Genomic DNA, 22,884 nt, shown 5'->3' with positions numbered 1-22,884 from the left:
TGACCGCGTAATGCGAAAGTGGGCGTGGATAACGGGCACAGATAGCTGCATCTTATCTGATGGCAGCTTCTCACTCAGAGCGTGTCACGCATCCGTGCAACATCTTTAAAAAGACGTGTACACAAGCGGTTCTTTTATAGTGTTTTACGTCACATGGACGGAATATTACGTATATATATATAAATATAAATATAATATATATATATATATATATATATATATATATATATATATATATATATATATATATATATATATATATCAAAGGATACAGCTCCTGCCTGGATGCTGTGGGAAGCAGATCCGGTAGCGAGACTTCTTTGATGGAACACTAGAGGGGGCAGGTGAATCTTTCGCTGCAGGCGCTGAGAGTCAGGCGAAGAACGTCCTGATGCGTCCGCAGGGAATTCCGTCCACTGATGTATGTCCATCAATGGTGAAGAGAGGGCTGATCCAGATGCGTAGTCAAGATGAGACGCTGTCGGTCTTAAAGGAAGAAAATTCTGAAGAAATGACATAGCAATTTTTGTCTGGCCCAGCTCCGGTCCACATAATCCGTTTTCCCACGGCCCACATACAGCAATGAATTACGGTCCTCTAGTGGCTCAGATCCGGATTTTCAGACAATCTCAGCCGATCAGTAGCCCTTAACTAGCCCTGCACTGGGCCAGAACATGTATAATATCAGTACCGAATCTCAGCCTTATTTATACCATATCAACACCAGCCTTTAACCAGAAACCCCGTAACTGAGCCACACCCAAGCCTCATCTAACCAAATTTCTGCACAGAATCTCTTCTCAGCCATAATATCCCCAAATCATATACATGTAGAATAAACCACAGAACAACTATTGCATGAAAAGGTTTTATTTTTGTGTGTATATATATATATATATATATATATATATATATATATATATATACACACAAATAAAAAAAATAAAAAGTCAGGTCCTTTAGACAAACTACGATTTTGTTAATTTTGTGTGTTTTTTGTTTAGTGCACATACACAAAACATTTACAATGACCTTAACTAAAAGTAAAATAAACCAACTAAATTGAACTAAAATACATAAAACTAACACCTGCAACAGGTCAAATGCAATTAATTCAATGTTTTCCGATTATCACAGTTAGTGTTACAATTTGCTGAGGGGACAAAAGGAAAGACTTGCATTATTGCAATATACATGCACATTCTAAACAAATTAAAGGGATTAAACATCAGATATAAAATAAAATAAAACAATACATTTGTGATCACCATAGTTATTTTATTGCCACACCAATAGCTGCATTTGTTTCTGTGTGTGTGTGTGTGTGTGTGTGTGTAGAGAGAGAGAGAGAGAGAGAGAGAGAGAGTCTAGTCAGAAGTAAGTTAGTTAAAAGTGTCCTGCCCTTCTTTTCTCCTCAACCACTTCCTCCTTCTTCAATCTCTTTAAGGGGCAAACTGAAGCCATCTCTTTACATTAACTTCAGACTCCTGGTTGGTGGTGTTGCACATCAGGCGAATTTTTATTTATTTATTTATTTATTTATTTATTTTATTATTTTTTTTTTTTTCTCACAGCAGCTAAGGACACAAAATTAATAAACAGGGGTGCTTCAGCAGGGTCGAGTGCAGGACGAGCAAAGATCAGGATCTGCTGACCGACTGAACGAGAGGAGAGGGCTTGTCCTTTTTTTAGTTCAGCAATCTTGTTTAACAAGAGAAAGGGGCTGGATAAATTATGAGTAAAAGTAACTTATGATATTACAATGACATCAGGACGTAATTGAACTTTGAATCATTTTAGGGCCATATTGTTGTCTTTTGTATAGTCACGCACAGCAGTTCACAAAATGAAATATATGCTTTTTGATTTGTGGGAAAAACTCTTATAATGCTTAAACTGCTAAATTCTCTTGGTAGATTTGTAGACACGCAAATATTAATAAAGTATAATTACACTTGTTTCGGTCATGAACAACTCGTTGTCAATGGTTTAAATGGATAGTTGGTTAGTCAAATTAAAACTCATCATTTACTCACCCTCATGCCATCCCAGATGTGTATGACTTTCTTCTGCAGAACACAAATGAAGGTTTTTGGAAGAATATTTAATCTCTGTAGGTCCATACAATGCAAGTGAATGGTGACCAGAACTCAGAAGGTCCAAAAAGGACATAAAGGCAGCATAAAAGTAATCCATAAGACTCCAGTGGTTAAATACAGGTCTTCAGAAGCGATATGATAGGTGTGTGTGTGTGAGAAAGATCAACATTTAAGTCCTTTTTTTTTATTTTATTTTTTTTTACAATAAATCTCCACCTTTGACCAGCCCCGACCAGTATGAGGCTGAATGTGTGGAAGTCACTTCCACACCAGAATGTGAAAGTGTAGATGTACAGTAAAAATGGACTTAAATATTGATCTGTTTCTCACCCACACATTATATTCTTCTGAAGACAAGGATTTAACCACTGGAGTCATATGGATTAGTTTTATGCTGCCTCTATGTCCTTTTGATCTTCAGGGTTCTCAACACCATTCACTTGCATTGTGTGGACCTACGGAAAGACATACACATCTGGGATGGCATGAGCGCGAGTAAATAATGAGAGAATTTTAATTTTTGAGTAACCATTCCTTTGAAGACTCTTTTTACCAAAACAGTCACTTAACGAATTGAGTCGCAAATTAATGACAGACAAATCAACATTATCTGAAGTTATTTCACTATAATAAATAAATGTGACTGGAGTGGTTTGCAGAACAAAGCATATCAGAACATTTTACAGGTTGAATAAATAATTAAATCGCTAATTCTTACGTTTTCCTTGGTCTTACCAAGACGTTCTTCTCAGTGGTGACAGCCCCTTGAGAGTTAGGAAGAGATGACTGAAAAATCTGCTGTCCACTAGGCAGTTCTTCTAGTCCGCACATTAAACGAGAGAGAGAGAGAAATCTAATTGACAGTTTATAAACAGATTATAGAAAAACAAACTTATAGCAACTGAAACTTACGCTTTCCTTGGCTTTGGTTTCTTCTTAGCGAAGAAATCACCTTGGAAGTTAAGAACCAATGTGTGTAAGATCTTCGGTGCACTAGACAGGTTTTCTGGTCTGTACAGAAAGAGAGTGAGAAGCAAATATAACAGACATTTCATTATTGCATATAGGAAAAAAGAAAGAAAAAAAGTCGATCGCAACCAAAACTTACATTTTCTTTGGCTTCAATTTTGCCAAGACAGACTTCAAGGGTGAACAAATACCCTTGGGAGTGAGGAATAAATGAGTAAAAGATGTTTGGTGCACTAAGCAGTTCTTGTGATCTGTATACAGAGAGAGACAGAGAAGCAAATATAATACTGAAGTTTTTATATTGTTTACCGAAAATTTTACCCAGAAAAGCTACAGAAACCTACATTTTACTTTGATCAGCTTTTGAGAAGTAATTTGGGGATGTTCTTCTGTCTAATGAAGCAATTATTCAATTTTGGTTGGATATCATACATTTTCTCACCCAGAAAAAAATAAAGATAACTTACATTCTTCTTCATTTGACTTCTGTTGGAGAATCCTCTGTCCCAGGGTCTGTGTGTTCAACATCTTCTGGTAGCTTTAACCTTGCTTCATTGTAATTATCTACAAAAAAAGGACTGTCCCCATACAGTCCATTGTTTTGCACCGGCAACATTTCAGATTAATCAGTTTGACAGAACTCTGACATAATGTGTAATTATACAGTGTGGCTTTATAATATGTCAAGGTAAGATATTATTCTTCATGTGTGGGACATGACATGTTTACTAATGAATACACAGAGATATCGCTTTATTCGCCAACATAAAGAGAAACTACAAGTTTGCACTAACATGATGGGGTCCATCCTTCTCCAGAATTTTCCTCATTTTTTATTGCCTTGACGACATCTATTTTGTTTGGTGGACACATACAGTACATTCATTTGTACAAGACATTAAACTTTGTTTAATGCTTGTCATCTCATGTTGCTCCAATTATAAAAAAAACTCCAATAAATCTCCATACCGAAGTCAATTTGTCTCAATTTCAGTTTTCATTGAGCCCAAAAACAGCCCCTGCATGGAAGGAAAATGAAAAATATACATTAAAAAAATCACTAAACTGTTTTGTTTTAAGACACTGATCCTTATGAATCATCATTATAATTACAATAATGTCTGGTGTACTACATAGATTCATACTAAAACATATATACACTTCTGCACTTGTTATTTTTAAATCATGCTGCATTATCAGAACCTGCTAAAAATAAGATAAGCAACTGAACAATAAAACACTGTAAATTATAACAGATTACATCACTGGAGATGTGAGATAAAGTTACTTATGGTCAGTGTTGGGTGCAACAGACTACATCTGAATAATACAATCAATTACTGTTTCATTATGATTACATATTGATTACATTATATATCAGGCACCGCAATAAATTAGTAGCTAATTCATTTGTTTGGTAGGCCTTGTGTGATAGCGTTAGAACACTGAAAGTGGTCTCGTGACTACATAACAACATACAAGAAGACACAAGGATAATATCACAGTGCAATGCAGTGTTATCATAGAAACATCGCTTATCTCACAACACTCATGGAAGAAAGGAGGCACACAAACACACATGCCTGTGAGGTTTTGATTCACATTAGGCAGGAACAGCCTGCCAACGGTCCGGATTAAAGTCCCGCCTTAAAGATAAGAAATCCAATCACATTTTAGATTCAGACATCGCCTGTCAATCAACTAGTGTATACGCTTTAGCTGAACCATTCAGGAAAAAAACATATATTTTTTGTTATCTGAGCTAAAGAAGCACAATTTATGATAAATTTGTAGTCAGATAATACTGCAGAATTAAAATTTGTTCTTTGAATGTAATCTTGACCAACATTGACCTATTTTTAATAAACATCAAACATTTTCAATATTTAACAAATGTGACGGAAAAAATAAATATATACAAACATGGGTTATGCAGATGGCTTACACAAGACTTAACAATGAACAATGTCTTGATTTTTTGATTATCAATTATTCTTACATTTATTTATTTTCTCCCAATTTGGAATGCCCAATTCCCACTACTTAGTAGGTCCTCGTGCTCACCTCAATCCGGGTGGAGGAGTATGAATCTCAGTTGCCTCTGCTTCTGAGACCGTCAATCCGCACATCTTATCATGTGACTCGTTGTGCATGACACCGCGGAGACTCACAGCACGTGGAGGCTCATGCTACTCTCCGCAATCCACACACAACTTACCACGTGCCCCACTGAGAGCTAGAACACCTAATTGTGACCACGAGGATGTTACCCCATGTGACTCTACCCTCCCTAACAACCGGGCCAATTTGGTTGCTTAGGAGACCTGGCTGGAGTCACTCAGCAAGCCCTGGATTTGAACTCGCGACTCCAGGGGTGGTAGTCAGTGTCAATACTCACTGAACTACCCAGACCCCCTATTCTAAAATTTATTAAAATTATTATTTCTAAGAAGAATAAATAAAATCTAGGGATCCATAAAAAAAAAAAAAAATAAAAAATATATATATATATATATATATATATATATATATATATATATATATATATATATATATATATAATCAATGTAACTTTTCAAATGTGGCCCATGATTCATAAGCCTGATCTGGGCCACACACGTCCCACCAGGCCTTCATGTTGTTTGCCATCACATACACATGGCCACACATGGCCACACATGGCCCAACTTTGGCTGACAGGACGCATGCCCTTGCCAACATTAGGCCATCAGTGCCAGCTTGAGGTCACACTCAGGTCAAGTCCGTCTGCTATGTGGGTGTTTGAGCGTCCTATACAGGGCAAATGCGTGCCTAAAGGGGCGGGGCTCAAACACAATGGCCAATCATAAGATTGGCGTTATGATACAAGGGCTTCAACTAGGTCGTGGAAAAGGAATTTTCCCATAGCATTCATTGCAATGTCAAGTGAACTGAATCGATAGGGAACTCCCGGTTGATACAGATGTAATGCACAATGCAAATGTATGTTGTTTATTTTAGCTATATTTTAAATACATTAAATTATGCAGTGGTGTTTTTGTCATTCCTAATCTATAAAAGTCTCTGATGTATACAATTAATTTATAATCATACTTGCTTTTCTACACGTTTAGGTATTTTGACGGTGTTTCAGTCAAACGGTAATAATGTACTGCTTTGACAGTAAAATTCGTCATATGTTACGCGACATAATAAATCGATGTACGGAATCTACTGATACTAATGTCAGAGTTATAACAGGAAGTGAGCCGGTACTTTTATTATGAAAGGATGTGTTGAGGCCGGCACTTTCAAAGAACTGTTACACCGGCTTTCCTGCCGCCTCAATGTGGCTCCTGTTGTAATGATTTACCATAGTTCTGTGTGCAGCTGTTAATAACTCAACTAATTAATAACTAAAAAGACTGATCTTGTTTTCCTTGGCGTGGTGTAAGGTAAATACTTTCATATTAAAAAAATTAGTGTAATCTATATGGTTAGATTTAGCTAACTGTGTTGTGTTTGAATGGTACTTAAACTGGATGATGAGCGGAAGCTAGGTTGCTAATTCTCTTAGCTAGCCTGAGCAATGCGTTTCAGTCATGTTGTTATGCGAAACGTGAATGTATGTAGCTGCAAGGCGCTCCAGCGCTTTTTATTTATTATTATTATTATTATTTTAAACCAGTTGTGTTATTAGTTGTTTTAAATTGTACAAGTTTTCACTGTCGAACATTAGCATATTAAGTGACAAGCTAACACACTGAACTAATATTGTTAGAGTCCTGTTAAACAAGAATGCAATACGTGCTAAATCTATTTTGTGATACCGAGAGGCGCTTTGCTCAGAGATTAAAGGAATAGTTCACTTCACCCAAAAAGGAAAATTCTCTCATTAACCCTCATGCCATCTCAGATGTGGATGACTTTCTTCCGCTGAAAACCAAGATTTTGAGAAGAAATCTCGACTCTTTTGGTCCATTCAATGCAAGTGAATGATTACTAGAACTTTGAAGGTCCAAAAAGCACATAAAGACAGCGTAAAAGTAATCCAGTGGTTAAATCTATATCGTCAGAAGATATGATAGGTGTCGTTTCTTACTATAAATCTCCACTTTCACTTTCACATTCTTTTGTTTTTGGCGAGTCACATTCTTTGTGCATATCGCCACCTACTGTGGAAGAAGGAGAATTTATTGTAAAAAGGACTTAAATAATGAACTTTTTCTCACCCACAAGTATCATATTGCTTCTGAAGACATGGATTTAATCACTGGAGCCACTTTATGTGCTTTGTGAGCTTCAAAGTTCTGGCCACCATTCACTGACCAGGAGATATTCTCCTAAAAATCTTTGTTTTCAGCAGAAAATAGCAAGTCATACACATCTTGGATGATAGAAATTATGAGAATTTTCATTTTTGTGGGAACTGTTCCTTTAATATTCAGTGAATGTTTTATTAGTTTTACTAATACAGAAATTGCAGGGGAAAGCAATGGCCACTGGAGATATTGCTCAGCTTACAGAGGCACTGTCCAAGACACATGTTGGGGATGTGGAATTAAGTTATAAGGGACGAGGGCTGAAGTTGGACAATGCGGATTCTGGTGAGCACTTTTTACTTGCACTCTCTTTTTATATATTCAAATATTTACCATTTTCACATTTTTCCATGTCTCAAAAATATCAGTTGGAGGAGGGTTGAAGTTCAAAATGTGAAGCATATTCCATAAGTATAACACAGGTGTTTCCCTCCACTTCTTTGATTCTGCAGTCAAACAGATGGTGCAGGAGATCGAACAGTTTCAGGGTCTGCAGTCCCTCAGACTAGAAGGAAACACACTGGGGGTGGAAGCAGCACAGGTTATTGCAAAGGCTCTTGAAGCTAAAAGTGAACTGCAGGTACTTTAACATTGCCACTGGTCATATTTTAGATCTGCTATTTACTGTACTTAATCTCTGTTTTTCACCCGTTTTATTTCAATAAGCAATGCCACTGGAGCGACATGTTCACAGGCCGTCTTCGCACTGAAATTCCACCTGCCCTGGTGAGACAATATCTATTACAAGTAGCTCAGTTACAAGAATTTGCTATATAAGTGTTTTATCTCCAGTGTTTCTTTCAAATCCCTAGAAATCACTAGGCAACGCACTGATGATGTCAGGGGCCAGGCTGACTCAGCTGGACTTGAGTGACAATGCCTTTGGCCCAGATGGTGTAAAGGGAATTGAAACCCTCCTCAAGAGCTCTGCATGCTACACCTTACTCGAGCTCAGGCTTAATAATTGTGGCATGGGCATTGGAGGGGGTACGGTAAGTTTAGGCTTAGATCAACACTTCATTCACTGAATGATTATGATGTCAGGAAGCACTTTGAGATGTTTTTGAGTCAGAGGGCTGTGAAACCGTATTGAACATGTTAAGTCTTTTTGAGGTTCATGGAACAGATGTGTGTTGTTTTTTAAGGTCCTGGCTTCTGCATTGACTGAATGCCATAAGCAGTCTAGTGCATCTGGCTCCCCCCTGAGGTTAAAAGTTTTCATAGCTGGACGCAATCGGCTGGAGAATGATGGCGCTACTGCGCTTGCCCAAGCATTTAAGGTACTGATACATCGATGTATATAGTTCACCCAAAATTCTGTCATTTACTCATTCTCATTTCATTCCAAACCTGACTTTTTGTTCTATGGAAAACAAATTGAGAAAATCAGCAGAATGGTCAAGCTGTTCTTTTCCATACAATGAAAGCATACAGTGTCAAAATGCAAAAACAAACCAAAAAATACAATAAAATTATTTCCATAATTATATAGAATGTAGCATACTAGTCTTAAAATACTTTTATGATTGTTTTCTTTTGTCCTTTTTGGAGCTTGATATACACTGGTCACTCTATGCATTCAATATATGGGAAAAAGAAGCACACACATTCTGCCTAATTTCTCCTTTTGCATTCCATGGAACAAAAAATCTGGTTTGGAATGACACAAGGGTGAGTAAATTATGGCAGAATTTTCATTTTTGGTCAAACTATTACTTTAAACTGGTTCTGTTTGATTAATACAAAATAAAAATAAAAAAACTTTCAGCAATATTCAAAGATTTGCTTTTTTTTTTCTCTTCTCTCTCTGTCTGTCCTTATTGTTATTATGTTTTCTCTCAGTTATTAGGCAGTCTTGAGGAGGTCCATATGCCACAGAATGGGATCAATCATCCTGGTATAACTGCTTTGGCCAGTGCCATGCAGCACAACCCAAACCTCCACATCCTCAATCTCAATGACAACACCTTTACCAAGAGAGGATCGATAGCCATGGCAGAGGTGAGTCATGCAATCTTACTCTATATAATGGATCAAAATTGTTTAATGGGTAAGAAAGAGCAGGTGTTAAAGGCTTATGTTTGCACACCCAGTGTTTTTATGTGTGTAACCCTTCTGCGTCCAACTTCAGGCCATTAAGCACCTCCAGTATCTTAAGGTCATCAATTTTGGGGACTGTCTGGTCCGGTCAGAAGGTGCTATTGCTATAGCAGGGGCCCTTAAAGAGGGGCTGCCACTTCTCAGGGTTAGTGGTGCATGATACATTTACTCTAGCTCACACTTAAACACTTACTTTCAATCAGAATCTAAACATCTTTTTTAAGAACAAATATGTCTTCTATTTGTCTAGGAATTGAATTTGTCATTTGGAGAGATTTGCGAGGTTGCTGCTTTGGTAGTTGCAAAGGCTGTTCAGGGAAAAGCTGGCCTGGAGAAACTGGATCTCAATGGTATTTCAGCATGAAATATAAAAAAAAAGTGTGTCACAGTATTTTAATTCCCATAAAATAGTACATTAATATGTAAACACAAATATATAAATATAATATTAGAAGAATCTTTATAGGTTTCACACAGTAGTTTCCATGGGTTCCCCTTTCGTTTTTATTTTTTTTTTTATAGCATCATGTTACTCTTTGGTTATTTGAGCTTGTCTGGGTGCTTGTTTAGGAAACTGCTTGGGAGAGGAAGGCTGTGAGACTCTCAGGGAAGCAATGGAGAGCATGAACATTGGGGATATGCTTTGCTCGCTCAGGTATTTATCTGAGCCTGTGTGAACATGGTGGCTGGTGGCTTTTGTTTTCTCATGGATGAATAAATTGAAGGCATATGCATGTTTTCTAAGAGGGTTGAATGATGTGCCTAATATAGTGATGATGAAGGAGAACCTGATGATGATGAGGATAGTGACGACGATGATGATGAGGAGGAAAAAAATGAAGATGGAGTAGAAAAGGAAAATGGTGTTAATGGAACACAAGATGTTATTGAAGGAAAGGTGAGTCCATCAAACTTCTGAAGCCCTGTGAGAACATCAAAACAAGTTGTATTGCATCAGCTAGTCTGTTTTACACTGTAAGATCATTATTTCTATAACAATGGAAGGATTGTGGTCACTCAGTGTATCTGCCACACTTGAAGTCACAAACTATTGATGACATTGGAGGACGGGGAAGATCGGATGTTTAATAGAGTTCACCTGTAATGTCTCCTTTCCGCAGGAGGAGCTTCAATGCAGTTCTGAACTCATGTCCTTCCTCAGCTCGCCATCAGCTGAGAATCTGCTCTCCCTTGGAGCCAAGAGGATCCAGCTCATTGAGCAGCAGGTACAGTTTTGATTTATAAAGCCCAGCTGTACATGAGGCCTGCTACTCTTGTTCACAAACCACTTTCCTTGTGAATGTACTCCATTACCACTGATGTCTCCATTGTTAAGCCCAAAGTATACTTCGATTTTGACCTAAACACTTCGCATCTGCACACAGTTGATCACAATCCCGTCAAAGTATTCTCCATTTGACGGTGCACGCATACACAGGTGGTTGGCGCATGTGCGCTACGACCGCTATAAGACACCAGACTATTTCTCTTCAGGAGTTTAGACCCATAAATATATCTTTATATTCATTCAGACTAGAGTTATATCTTCTGACCTCCTCACATACGTGCTCTTGATGTGCATATCTACTGCATACCTGCCATCACTCCGATTTTACCTGGTTTCTCCCGTTTTTCCACCCCTGCATCCACTGTACTCCCGATAAACTCATGATTTTCCGCACCCACCCTTTGCTCGAGAATGTATTAGACCTCAAGGTAGGGTTGCCCCCATCCCATAAAATACAGGATTGTCCCGTATTTAAATATGAAATGATGGGACGCGATTTGTCCCATAAGCTGGTCAGATGTCGTCACGGCGAAATTGTTCCATATAGATAATTTAACATTGATATTAGTTGGAAATTTTTAATTCAGTAGGTAAGGGTTCGTCTAAAATGTCCACACATTGTGCTTAAAGGTGCTACTGTGTAGGGTCTGGTAAGGGACTGTCTGAAAAGTCCACACGATGTGCTAAAACTGTGGATTTTTTTTTTATTATTGAAAAACAGAAGGTTAAAAAAAAAATTCACAATAAGATGTACAAAATTACACAAATCCAACAATGTATGAATATAGTCACTGAGTCATAAAGACAAGAAGTACAGGTGAAGGAAAAAAAAAATATTTGAAATAAATAAATAAAAAACAAAAATGTAAAAATACATATAAACCAAGATGGCATCAGGTGCATTCGGCATTGTGGTAGTAGTTTTGGCATTTACTATTTTTGTTAAACTGTGTCCTTCAAGTGGAGCGCTTTTTGCATCTTATTGTAAATTGGACAATAATCAGGATTTTAACTATTTATTTGGAGGATGTTTTAACTTGGTGCATTTTGGCTACGGTCAGAGTGTAATTCTTTCCCTTTTCCGTTTGCACTCAACCAAGCCTTCCATCTCAAAACACCATACTAATGCTGGGAAATTTATCATAATTTTGTGCCTGCTGCTTTCTGGAGACATTCACCCAGGTCCAAACGGTGAAGTTTTGAACTCCGAATTATGTTTGGCTGAACGAAACATCGCTGTTGAACAGGTACAAGTGCTGAGTAGAGAGATGAAATTAAATATTAGCAGAATGTCTAAGAATACTTCCTACTTTCTCCTGGACGCTGATGTCGTGGCTGAGATGGAGGCAGAGGAGACCGCGAGGTCAGGTTTGAGTAGTGGTGATTGGCGTGGTGATCTGCCGGGGGAGCATTGTGGGAGATTTGCCACGGATCCAGAAGAAACTGTGAACCTATATGTCGGAGAGACTTTTCTGTTTTCGAGTGTTTCAGATGATTTATTTAAGGACTGTTTGAAGGTAATAGGTTTGCATTTTGTTCATTTAAATATAAGGAGTTTATTACCAAAGGTAGATGAATTAAGGTAGTTGCTTAATATCTGCCAAGTGGAAATGTTATGTTTAACAGAGACCTGGTTAGATTTGACAATAAATGAATTTAGTGTTGAAAGTTATAATATAAAGGGTTGCAATAGAAAAGGGGGAGACATTTGTGTTTTTATTAGATACGATATTAATTTTGATGTGCTAGACATAAATGCTGTGCATGAGTTATTGTTTCTGGATGTAACACTTACTGCAACAAAGCTTATTCTGTTTGGAGTGTGTTATCGACCACCAAATCAAAATGATTTTTATGAGGGACTTGAGTATACTTTGAACAATTATAATGATGCTTTGACAAAGGAATGTATTATTTTGAGGGATTTTAATACTGATGTTAGTAAAAGAACAGGGTGGAATTATAATGCTCTACGGAGTTTATGTAAATCATTTCATTTAACCCAGATCATAAACAAACCTACTAGGGTTTGGGACAGTGGTAATAGTACTATCGACCTTATTTTGGTGTCTGATGAAAATAATATTTCCCAGAAAGGAGTGATAGAATATGTTGTCAGTGATCATTATATTATATTCTGTACAAGGAAATGTTTTAAACAAAAATATAGTTGTCATAAAGTAGTAAGGACTAGACTATTTAAAAATTATAATGATGAAATATTCAAAGATCACCTAAATAGTTAAATGGGAAAATATACAAAGCACCTTTTAAATTTTAAATATTTATTTAATGTTGTAAACAAAGTTGCCCCACTTAGACAGTTGAGAGTTGGAGTCCTTGGATGAATTGGGAGATAATAGAAATAGTAAAAAGAAATAAGGCCCTATCCATTTATAGGAGAAATAAGAATTTAGTGGATTATGATCAGTTTAAAGCACTCAGAAATTTAGTACAGAAAAGTATAAGGGAACCAAAGAGTATCTTTATCACTGAACAAATAAAAGTAAATGAGGAGGATCCAAAATCATTGTGGAGCGTGTTAAATAAAACATTTTAGAAAAGGTTGTGCATAAACAGATGTATGGATTTGTATGCAAAAATAGATTGATTTATGATTTGCAGTCTGGTTTTAGGAGGTCTTATTCCACAGATATTTGTTTACTATATTTAACAGATTATATAAGGAAACCGATTGATGATGGAAAATTGTGTGGTATAGTTCCTTTGGACCTTCAAAAAGCCTTTGATACAGTACTATTGGTTTCAGGTAAGGATGCTTGTAAAATAGTGGAGAAATTAGGTGAGGAACTCGGTAAGGTAAGAGATTGGCTTTCAGAAATTAAACTTTTACTACATCTTGACAAAATGGAAACAGTACTATTTGGCTCTAAATATAAATTACATAGGGCTGCCGAGTTGGCTGTCAAGGTTGGCGATTGTGTAATTTTAAATAGATCATCAGTCAGTTATCTTGGTTATGTTCTTGACAACAGTTTAAGTGGTGCAAGTATGGCCTTGAAAGTTCTAGGCAAGGTTAATGCCAGGACCAAATTTCTTGCTAGACATGTTGGATTTCTGGATGGAGAAAGCTTAAGATTACTTGCATCATGTTTAGTTCAATGTTATTTAGACAATGCTTGTAATTCATGGATGTCTGATTTGTCTCTGATGTGGATGGGAAGGTTACAAGCATCTCAAAATAAATAAATTAGATTAGTTTAGGGATTCAGCGTTTTACTCATGTGGATGAAACCCATTTTAGACATCTTGGTTAGTTGCCAATTGAATGTAGAGCAGTTCACCTTAAACTTAATATGGTACATAGAATAATAAACAAAAGAGCTCCAGTTTATTTTAGTACTTTTTACGGATTAGTGAAAAACATGTTTGCAATAACACACTGTAAAAAAAATCCTGTTAAAAAAAAAAAACATTTGCTTTTACTTTATAAGGTATTGTTAATCACCATAAAAATTACAGAAGGGCATATGATGACATGAAGTTCACCAATAGTGGCTCTTCCAGGAGCAATGACCAATAAACATGTAGAGTCAGTGTCACTCACACAAACACTAAACACCATCAGGGTAACACATGTGAAATTAAAATTATGCAATAAACATTAACTAAACTACATCACATATAAAACAAAACACCCCAATGTACGTAACTGATATTAAAAATAAGAAGAAACATAACTATTCCCATAAATATGATGTGTCATGCAGGAAATTGTGGGAATGCCGATTGTTTTTTTACTGTCATTTTAACAATTTACTGTAAAAAAAAAAAAAAAAAAAAAAGTACATGTACTCCGTTGTTAATGTAATTTTTTACCATTAATTATACAAGAAAATCATACTTTTTACATCTAAACTACTGTTTTGTCTTAAAATATATAAAAAAAATTGTACTGTATATTTTACAGTTAATACTCATTAATCAATTCATGTTTTTTCTGTAGCATTTTTACAGTCTTTTACCGTAAAAATTACAGACCAGTTTTACAGTGCAGGCAGAGTATTATGGATCTCTGTTGCTTTAAAACCATGTAAAGTTAATTTAACTTTTTATTGTCAAATAAATCAAATGGAAAAAAAAAAACACAGATGTATACATAAAATAAAGAAGCTAATCGAAGAAATACAAATAATATTTTTTTATAAGTCATAGGTCAGGAAAGTTCTCAATATATAAGAAAGGATATACACTTATTAACTCAAAAAGCATTTATTGCTAAAACTGTGAAGGATGTGGTAAGGGATTTTCACAGTCCGATGTTGGCAGGTATGTTCTACTGTTGTTGTTTTTACCTTCATCTCCAGTTGTTTACCGGTGATTATGTCGTCTTCTAGCATTTCTTCATGACAGCAATAGCTCAAATGTGAGGATTGCCACTTTGTGGATCCACTAATTTGTGCAAATAATTCCAGGCACATGCGCGTTCAAAGACGTGTGGTTAGAAAAATCGGCTTTGCGCGTTCAGTGCTCGAGCACTCTGCTGATGACGAGATTTAAGTCACGTGTCCTGTTTGCTAATGCAGAGCATTCACATCGGACCAAAGTAAACTTTGGGCTTTAGTGCAAGTATCTGCAGAATATGCAATATCGTTTTTTAAATCCCTTGAAATCCATATCTTTCTTTTTTAGGTTGATGTTTCAGATGTTAATAAAGTGTCAGAAGTTTTTCTTAAAATCTCATCAGTATATGAAGATGAGCCAGAAGTAAAGCAAGCTGTTTTTGAGAGTACTGGTATGTGTAACATACTACTATATTGTAAATCCAGTAAACATGTAATCAGTTTTTAACTATTGTAAATGTTGAGTTTCACTGTCATTAAATTCAGGCGTTCTTCATGTTGCACAGATGCCCTGATGAAGAAAGCTTTTTCCAAATCCCACTCTCAGTCCTATAGTTTTATCTGCTCACTGATGGTGAATCTGGGACTTTTAAAGGTATCACACTTAACTGAAGATGTTTAGTTTAATGTGTGTTGGTTTTTTGTCCTTTTCAGTTGTCCATTACTGCTTGTTTCTTTTCCAGAGTGAAGATAAGAAGATAAAGAAGGTGTCTGTGCTGCCTGGACACTTGCTGGCTCTGGAGCACGCAGCTGCACAGGAGTTCTTCCCAGTGGATCAGGCTTGTGTTCTGGAAGAATTTGTGTCACGGTCAGTGTCCATTCCAGGAGCAAAAGTTTTGTGACCATCTATATATCATAAAGAGGTTACATATTTGAGTTGTGTCTGTTTGTTTTCCAGAAATGGCAAAATCTTAGAATCCTGTTCCACTGCCAGAGATGCTCTCAAATCCACATTGGCGAAAAGAACCACTGCTTAATTCTTAAACCACTGAAATTCATACGGGTCAAAGAAACTGGAAAATTACAAAACTTGACAGGCTACTTGAGACACTCTAAATTATAATCTAGTTTATCTTGGATCAGTTCATTCTGGATCCATTTTGGCATGCAGATTTTAGACAAAGGAAACTGTTCACTCTACATTGATGACTAGTGCCTCATAATGATTTCCTTACAGACAAACTGCTGATTAGAGTAGCATTGAATAAGAGTGTTGTGTTATTCCTTTGTTTTTTAGAAAAAAATTCTATTTTTATACATAAAAGGGAAAAAAAGGCACTGGATGATTTTAGGGCTTAATTATCACCTTGATATTAAATTATATTAAATGTTATAACTGTATGACATTGCTTTACAACTGGTTGAAGATGGTCACATTGATGTGGAGCACAGAACATGCCTTTGACTAGATGTGCCATATTGTGAAATAATTATGGTGGGATAGGCATTCAAAACCATAAATCAACGTATAAATACCTACAATACTCTTTTTGACTAAAGTGAATAGAACAGATCAGATCACTGGTGAAAAATATGTTTGGACATATACTATATTTTATACCATAGCAGGCATGCACTGTATATTTGTTCTATTTGCAACATTCCAGTTTGTTGATATTAAAAATTATTTTCATTTCAAGACTCTGGCTGTATGTAATTATAATGTTTACTATTATTTGAACCAAACTACTTGGCTCAAACTGCAAAAAAAAAAAAAAAAAAAAGGGAAATATTAAAGCCATTTTTGCATTCATGTTATAGACATGTTGTATCGCTTTAAAATCTAGTTGGTCTGCGTTCACTTCACTGCGCTTTTACTCAACGCCTGAGTGACAAAATGCCCCGAGTTCACTGAGCCTTGTGGACCTCAGCAAACTTACCAAGCGAATCTGGTTTATTTTCTCAGTATCTTTTGTTTTGACGTAGTTTAAGAAGGTTTGATGAGGATACTGAAAATGATATAGGTTTTGAGCCTCTCTCTCCTCCGCTGGTTTATTTATAAGAGACTGGTGTGCAGACTGAGAACAGTGCGCGTCTTTGTGTGCAGTCAGTGTGCCAGCAGAACTGCGGTCTGAAGTCTACCTGCCTCATGGGACGCCAAGAAGCATATTTCACATTTGGAAAATACGTTTCTCTCATGCTCCAGCCTCGATGCCCTTCAGGTTGAGATTTTCCCCACAAGAAACTTTTTTGAGATTTTTCTACATTTTTAGATTTTACTCTTTAAAAGGTTTTTTCCCTATAACTGAGTGATTGATCGATTCCAGAGGCCTCTTTTAACTTCATTTGTTGGATATTCTTGCTTCACGGATGCGAACCGCCGCAGAAGCGTGAGATAATTAAATCATTCATTCTTTGTAATAAGGTGTGGACAATTAAATATGTGTTGCTCTTTTAGAATTATTTTTTTATTTCAGTCGAGTTCTTTTAAATTGTTTCTTTTTAAAATCTCAATTACTGTAAATACAAATCATTCAGAAGAGTGGCTCCAAATCAACTTTACTATGTCAAACAACAGAACTATTTCTTAACATTTCTTATTTAAATTCGTTAAAAATAAACTCTTTAAATGCTGTTGAAGTTTTTTCTTTTTTTTTCTCCATTTCTTGTAATTGTGTTGTGTTAACCTAAAATGATTATCAGATCCCAGATTAGGCATTTGGATTAAGTAGCCTACTTTTGCCATTGTTCGACATAACACTGGAGTCAAATGCTTGTTTTTACATTCTTATTTTAAGGCAGTGAAGGAGATGCATTCAACCATAAATTATCTGATCATTGCAATGTTTTTGAATTCGTCCAGTTTAAACATACCAACAGAGTTCACTAAAACCCACTCATATCATGTAACATTGGCAAAGTAACCTGGTATGGTTTTAAGTAGGTATACTGAGGTTTTTTTTTTTACGGAGAAATCTTAAAAGTCATTAAGTAAATTAATTTGTCACCTGATTCGGGTGTGGGTTATCCTCCTCTTGCTTTACACAGACGGATCAAAATGTTTAATCTTCCCACATTGCCAGTTATAATATTGCTTGCCCTGAGGATCCATACAGTGCGTCCGGGCAAATGCCCAAAGTTCTGCATTTGTGACAACATCCAGCTCACGATTGTCTGCGTCAACAAGAATCTTACTGAGGTGCCACCTACTATTGATGAGGTAATTTGAACAACATCCTGATCACTTTGGCCTGTTTTTTTGCTGCAACTTTTGCCTTTTTCTATAGATATTACTCTATTAAGACTGCTTATATACTCTGTTCTGTATAACTTCAAGATAACAGTGAAACTGGACCTGAGAGGAAATGACCTGCAGGAGCTTCCTACAGGGGCTTTCTCACACACCCCTTACCTAACCCACCTGTCCCTGCAGAACAGCAAGATCCGAAGAGTGCGGGAAGGAGCCTTCCGTAAACTTGGCCGTCTGGTTTTACTCAACCTGGCCAACAACAACATTGAGATTCTCTACCAGGTGAGACAAGCAAGGCACAATGGGTTGGTCTGGAAATTGTTCTTGTTCACTTTCAAGCTTTCATTCAAAGTAATTTTATGCATCTGACAATTCTCTTTTCTTACACTTAATTCAGGAGTCATTTGATGGCCTTTCGTCTCTGAAGCAGCTACTGATTGACCGAAATAGGGTGGAGGAGATCCAGCCTGGAGCTTTTTCACAGCTTGGCTTTCTCAACCTCCTCTCCCTCACACACAACCAATTGGTGTACATACCTAACATGGCATTCCAGGGTTTGCAGAACATCAAATGGTTACGTCTCAGTCACAATTCCCTCAATTATCTTGCAACAGAGGCTTTTGCTGGCCTCTTAACTCTTACCCGGTTGAGCCTGGACAATAATGAACTGCAGTTTTTTCCCACTGAAACAATGACAAGGTGAGCTTAAAGAAACATTCAGTGTTTAATGCTATTTAAGGTGAAGTTTGTAATTTCTGTGCCACTAGCATCACCAAACAGTTTGCAAAAATAATAGTAAATCTTAAAACAGATTTCAGAAAATTCCCCCATCTTCCACTGGTTGTACCAACAGATAGTGCCGTCCCGAACTCATACAGTTTGTCGAGCCAATGTTACTGTGTTGGGCTGGACGGGTCGCTTAAACAAACAGGAATGTCACGATAGCACCAGAGTTGACCCTTTAGGTGAAATCAACCTACAAAAGTCTAACTAACAGTTGCTAAGAGTTATGACTTTACTAAGTAAAGACTTTAAAGTCAAGTGCTTGTTTGCAGAGGACCAAGCTTTTTTCTTTGCTCTTTTTATTTTTTTTAATTTTTTTTTTTTTATATAACCCCTTTTCTTTCCCTCTCCTAAGACTTCCAGAAGTAACTCGCTTGGAATTAAGCTATAACCCCATGACCTACTTTGGAGAGGAGTCTGTAGCCATGCCCAAGCTCACTCACCTCTTCCTGGATCACAACTCCCTGCAGGATTTTTCAAATGCAGCTATCCTGCTCTCACCTCATCTGGTCCATCTGGACCTAAGCTATAACCAGCTGCGTGTCCTGCAGCCAATGGCCCCTGGCTCTCCCAAATTAACTCGCCTAAATCTGGTAGGCAACCCCATCTACTGCAGCTGCTACATGCGGCCGCTGCGAGAGTGGGCGATACGGGAGCGCATCCGCCTGGGCGGCACATGTGGAGGTCCACCACATCTGTCTGGTGAGAATCTAGAGGCAGTTTATCCGGTTGATTTGCGCTGTCAGAGCCAGGAGGCCATGTTAAAGGCTGAACTGGAGGAACAGAGCAGACTACCCACACTCCCCACAACCCCACCCCCAGATAAAGTAAAATGCCCAGCCAACTGTGAATGTAAGGTAAGTGAGAACTGTATGGGATTGATGCAAAATGTCTTTTCCAGAGTGACTGAAATGTTAACCTTAGATTGCATACATTTTACAGGCTGAGAACCACCACTCAACTTGTGAAAACAAAGGTCACACCAAGATCCCTCGTGGTTTTTCACCAGATACACGCTTGCTGGACTTGCGAGGCAACCATTTCCACTACATCCCTACAAATAGTTTTCCTGGTGTTGCAGAAGTTGTTTCCCTTCATTTGCAGCGGTGCAAGATCCATGAGGTAGAGGACGGGGCTTTCAATGGTATGAAGGGTCTGGTCTACCTCTACCTCTCAGAAAATGATCTCACCTCATTGAGTCCTGAGGCATTTAAGGGGTTGCCTCAACTCACTTATCTCCACCTGGAGAAGAACCATTTCACACAGTTCCCTAAAGGAGCATTCAAGCTGTTGCCTGGTTTGCTGGCTCTACACATGGAGAACAATGCTATCACGAAGCTGGAAGCAGGGCTCCTGACAGGCGCTGAGAAACTTAGGGGCCTCTTTCTCACTTCAAATGCCATCAAAACCATTTCCCCCAGGGCCTTTGATCCAGAACCTGATTTGGATACTCTACATTTAGGCAGCAACAAACTTATGGAGGTGCCAAGTGAGGCCCTTTCTAAAGCCAAAAGCCTGGCAGAGCTTAAACTCTCCCGCAACCCTATTCGCTGGATTGGAGCAGGGGTTTTTCAGTCAATTGCTACCACACTTAAACGGCTTTACCTTGATCATATGGGCTTAGAAAAGGTGAGAACAGAAAACAAAAGCCATCTCTAATGCAACAAAAATGCCAAACCAAGTTTAAATCTCTCTTCCATTTCTTTTTTTTTTTTTTTTTCAAGATGTCTAAGGATTCTCTAGCAGGATTGGGATCTGGTCTGCAGAGTTTGTTTCTTGAAGGGAACCAGCTTGAGGAGCTGCCTGACTTTAATCCACTCACAGGCCTTGAGATTATAAATTTAGCAGAAAATCCACTGCTCTGTGACTGCCCATTGTTGCCATTTCGCAAGTAAGTCAATATCCCCTCCTGAATATACATTGATCAAGTGACCAATTTGTTTCCTATGTAATCTTGATGTGCCAGTCTTTTTGTGATTACACTGCAGAGGCTATAGATAATTAAGTATGCTATGTATGACCCTTCATATGCATGCATGTTCTTCCTGCCACTAGGTGGATTGAAAAGGTGAATCTGAAGGTCCGAGCCACCTGTGGCCACCCACCAGAACTCAGAGGTCAAAGGGTCAAAGACGTCCACGTCTTTAAGAGCTGCCCAGGGGAAAATCCATCAAAGACTGAATCTGCTCAAATCAGTCCTGCAAAAGTCATTAAAATAGTTGAAGCCAAAGGAAAATCACACAAAAGTGCAAAACCTCACAAAGTGCAGAAAACTACCACCAAGAAAAGGAAGTCAGTGTAAACCTATTGTTACTGCATTTATTGCATTGCTGTGACTGATTTAGGTAAATGTAACCCTAACACTTACATTTTAAACACTGCTTGCATCCGTAAGTTTTCTAGATTTATTTAAGTCTGCTCAGAGTATATAACTAAGCATGTAGTAATAATAACCTTTAATGTGCAGTTTTAGTTTACAAAGGTTGTACTATTATGGTTTACTGGGGTCTTAGACTTTTGGTCAAATTTCCTCAATTGTCAAAACCTTTTTCTATCCCATTTTTTTAAATGTGTACTGACCTACAGCATGTTTCTTAGTTCATATCAACATGTATGACCAGATCTTAGCAAAGGTGCAGTCAAGACCCAGACCAATACCAGGCCCCCTAAGATCCAGACCAAGACTAGACCCTTCAAGACCCAGATCCAGATCAAGCCCTATTCCCAAAACCCAGACCAAGACCTGTCGGTCTAAGATCCAGGCAGTAAATTTTAATGAACCAAGATGCTGAATTTATTGCAGCAATCATTTATAACATTCAACAGTTATGTTTTAACACCTTTTCATTTATTTTACTTAATTGAACAAGGAACAATTCAACAATCAATCTTTACCACCTTTTTGCTTCAGGTTTTTCCCAAGAAAATAATAAAATAAAAGTGTAAATAAAAAAAGGTAAATTTTATTAAATAATTTTGTTTCATCTGCATTATTAATATAACAAAATAAACATGTTTATTTGTGGAATGGATAGTGAACTTTTATTTTCCCTTTTTTTCTTTTATTTCCACAAAAGCACAAAAAAGTAACATTAACAATGAAACAGTAATTTGACAATAAATTAAGATTAAATTGAGTTATTGTATAATTACTGTGTTTAATAATAAATATTGTAGTGTAATATTACATTTTATAGGCTATGAATAAAACAAATGAATCAATCCTCAATCTTAAGTTTTTTGTGTCAGAAGAATATTGTGCTTTACTCATGTGTAAGCTCATCCTTTGAAATTACAATAAAAAAAAAAAAGAAAACAGTACAGAGCTTTAGTGATCTCATGTTTCGTCGCCATGCGGATGGCACTGAGCAACGGGCTGTCTCCCTAACTTTGTGTTTAAAATGAATCACTTGTGTTGGTGTATTCCTCGCTTATTCATTCCTGTATAATCGCTGAAGACTTGAGCATTAAGCATTAAGATTAATGCACATACACACACAGAGATTACTGACACCTTGGATATTGAAAATCTCATGAAGACATTCATTAGCAACACCCCTGAGCACAAGGCCACATTTGGGGTCTTCAAGTAACAGGAAGGATATTTCTTAATAGCTTAACATTTTAGAACATGAGTTCATAATAGCTATTTTGTCTGAACAATTATATTGTGTTTTATGGTTATTTCTCATTCACACTGACACAACAACAGTTTTGAACATGGTAGAATGTAACTAAAGCCTTGGCTGGTTTATTGAATGACTTAATTGCTGGTGAAAAAATTCCATTG

The 22,884-nt window shown here is 37.2% G+C and overlaps 2 protein-coding genes across 8 annotated transcripts; both read left to right on the top strand.

Moving 5' to 3' along the window:
- Positions 1-6,367: 6,367 nt before the first annotated feature.
- Positions 6,368-16,760, top strand: rangap1b (Ran GTPase activating protein 1b). Of its 5 annotated transcripts, none has more exons than XM_051674811.1 (16): positions 6,368-6,502; positions 7,534-7,654; positions 7,822-7,949; positions 8,036-8,095; positions 8,182-8,361; positions 8,515-8,649; positions 9,212-9,370; positions 9,501-9,614; positions 9,720-9,819; positions 10,040-10,124; positions 10,241-10,367; positions 10,591-10,695; positions 15,411-15,513; positions 15,628-15,716; positions 15,805-15,929; positions 16,020-16,760. In XM_051674811.1, exons 2-16 carry the CDS (start codon positions 7,543-7,545, stop codon positions 16,096-16,098), a joined length of 1,701 nt encoding a protein of 566 aa, XP_051530771.1. In that variant the 5' UTR covers positions 6,368-6,502; positions 7,534-7,542; the 3' UTR covers positions 16,099-16,760. The 5 variants fall into 5 exon arrangements, 4 of the variants coding, with proteins under 4 accessions (XP_051530771.1, XP_051530769.1, XP_051530772.1 ...); XM_051674809.1 differs by having other exon boundaries at positions 6,369-6,502; positions 7,511-7,654; XM_051674810.1 differs by having other exon boundaries at positions 6,375-6,502; positions 7,525-7,654.
- A 125-nt stretch (positions 16,761-16,885) lies between these two features.
- Positions 16,886-22,126, top strand: chadlb (chondroadherin-like b). 3 transcript variants are annotated; one of them, XM_051674807.1, is made up of 8 exons: positions 16,886-17,283; positions 18,110-18,281; positions 18,399-18,593; positions 18,709-19,010; positions 19,450-19,951; positions 20,037-20,723; positions 20,819-20,985; positions 21,150-22,126. In XM_051674807.1, the coding sequence occupies exons 1-8, from the start codon at positions 17,273-17,275 to the stop codon at positions 21,394-21,396; spliced, it is 2,283 nt and encodes a 760-aa protein (XP_051530767.1). In that variant the 5' UTR covers positions 16,886-17,272; the 3' UTR covers positions 21,397-22,126. The 3 variants fall into 3 exon arrangements, with proteins under 3 accessions (XP_051530767.1, XP_051530766.1, XP_051530768.1); XM_051674806.1 differs by having other exon boundaries at positions 16,886-17,451; XM_051674808.1 differs by having other exon boundaries at positions 16,886-17,486.
- Positions 22,127-22,884: the final 758 nt, after the last annotated feature.

This window comes from Myxocyprinus asiaticus, chromosome 36 (genome assembly GCF_019703515.2).
Source record: "Myxocyprinus asiaticus isolate MX2 ecotype Aquarium Trade chromosome 36, UBuf_Myxa_2, whole genome shotgun sequence".
Classification (NCBI taxonomy): domain Eukaryota; kingdom Metazoa; phylum Chordata; class Actinopteri; order Cypriniformes; family Catostomidae; genus Myxocyprinus; species Myxocyprinus asiaticus.
Note: the sequence above shows the minus strand (reverse complement) of the source record. Positions and strands in the feature narration are given on the sequence as shown.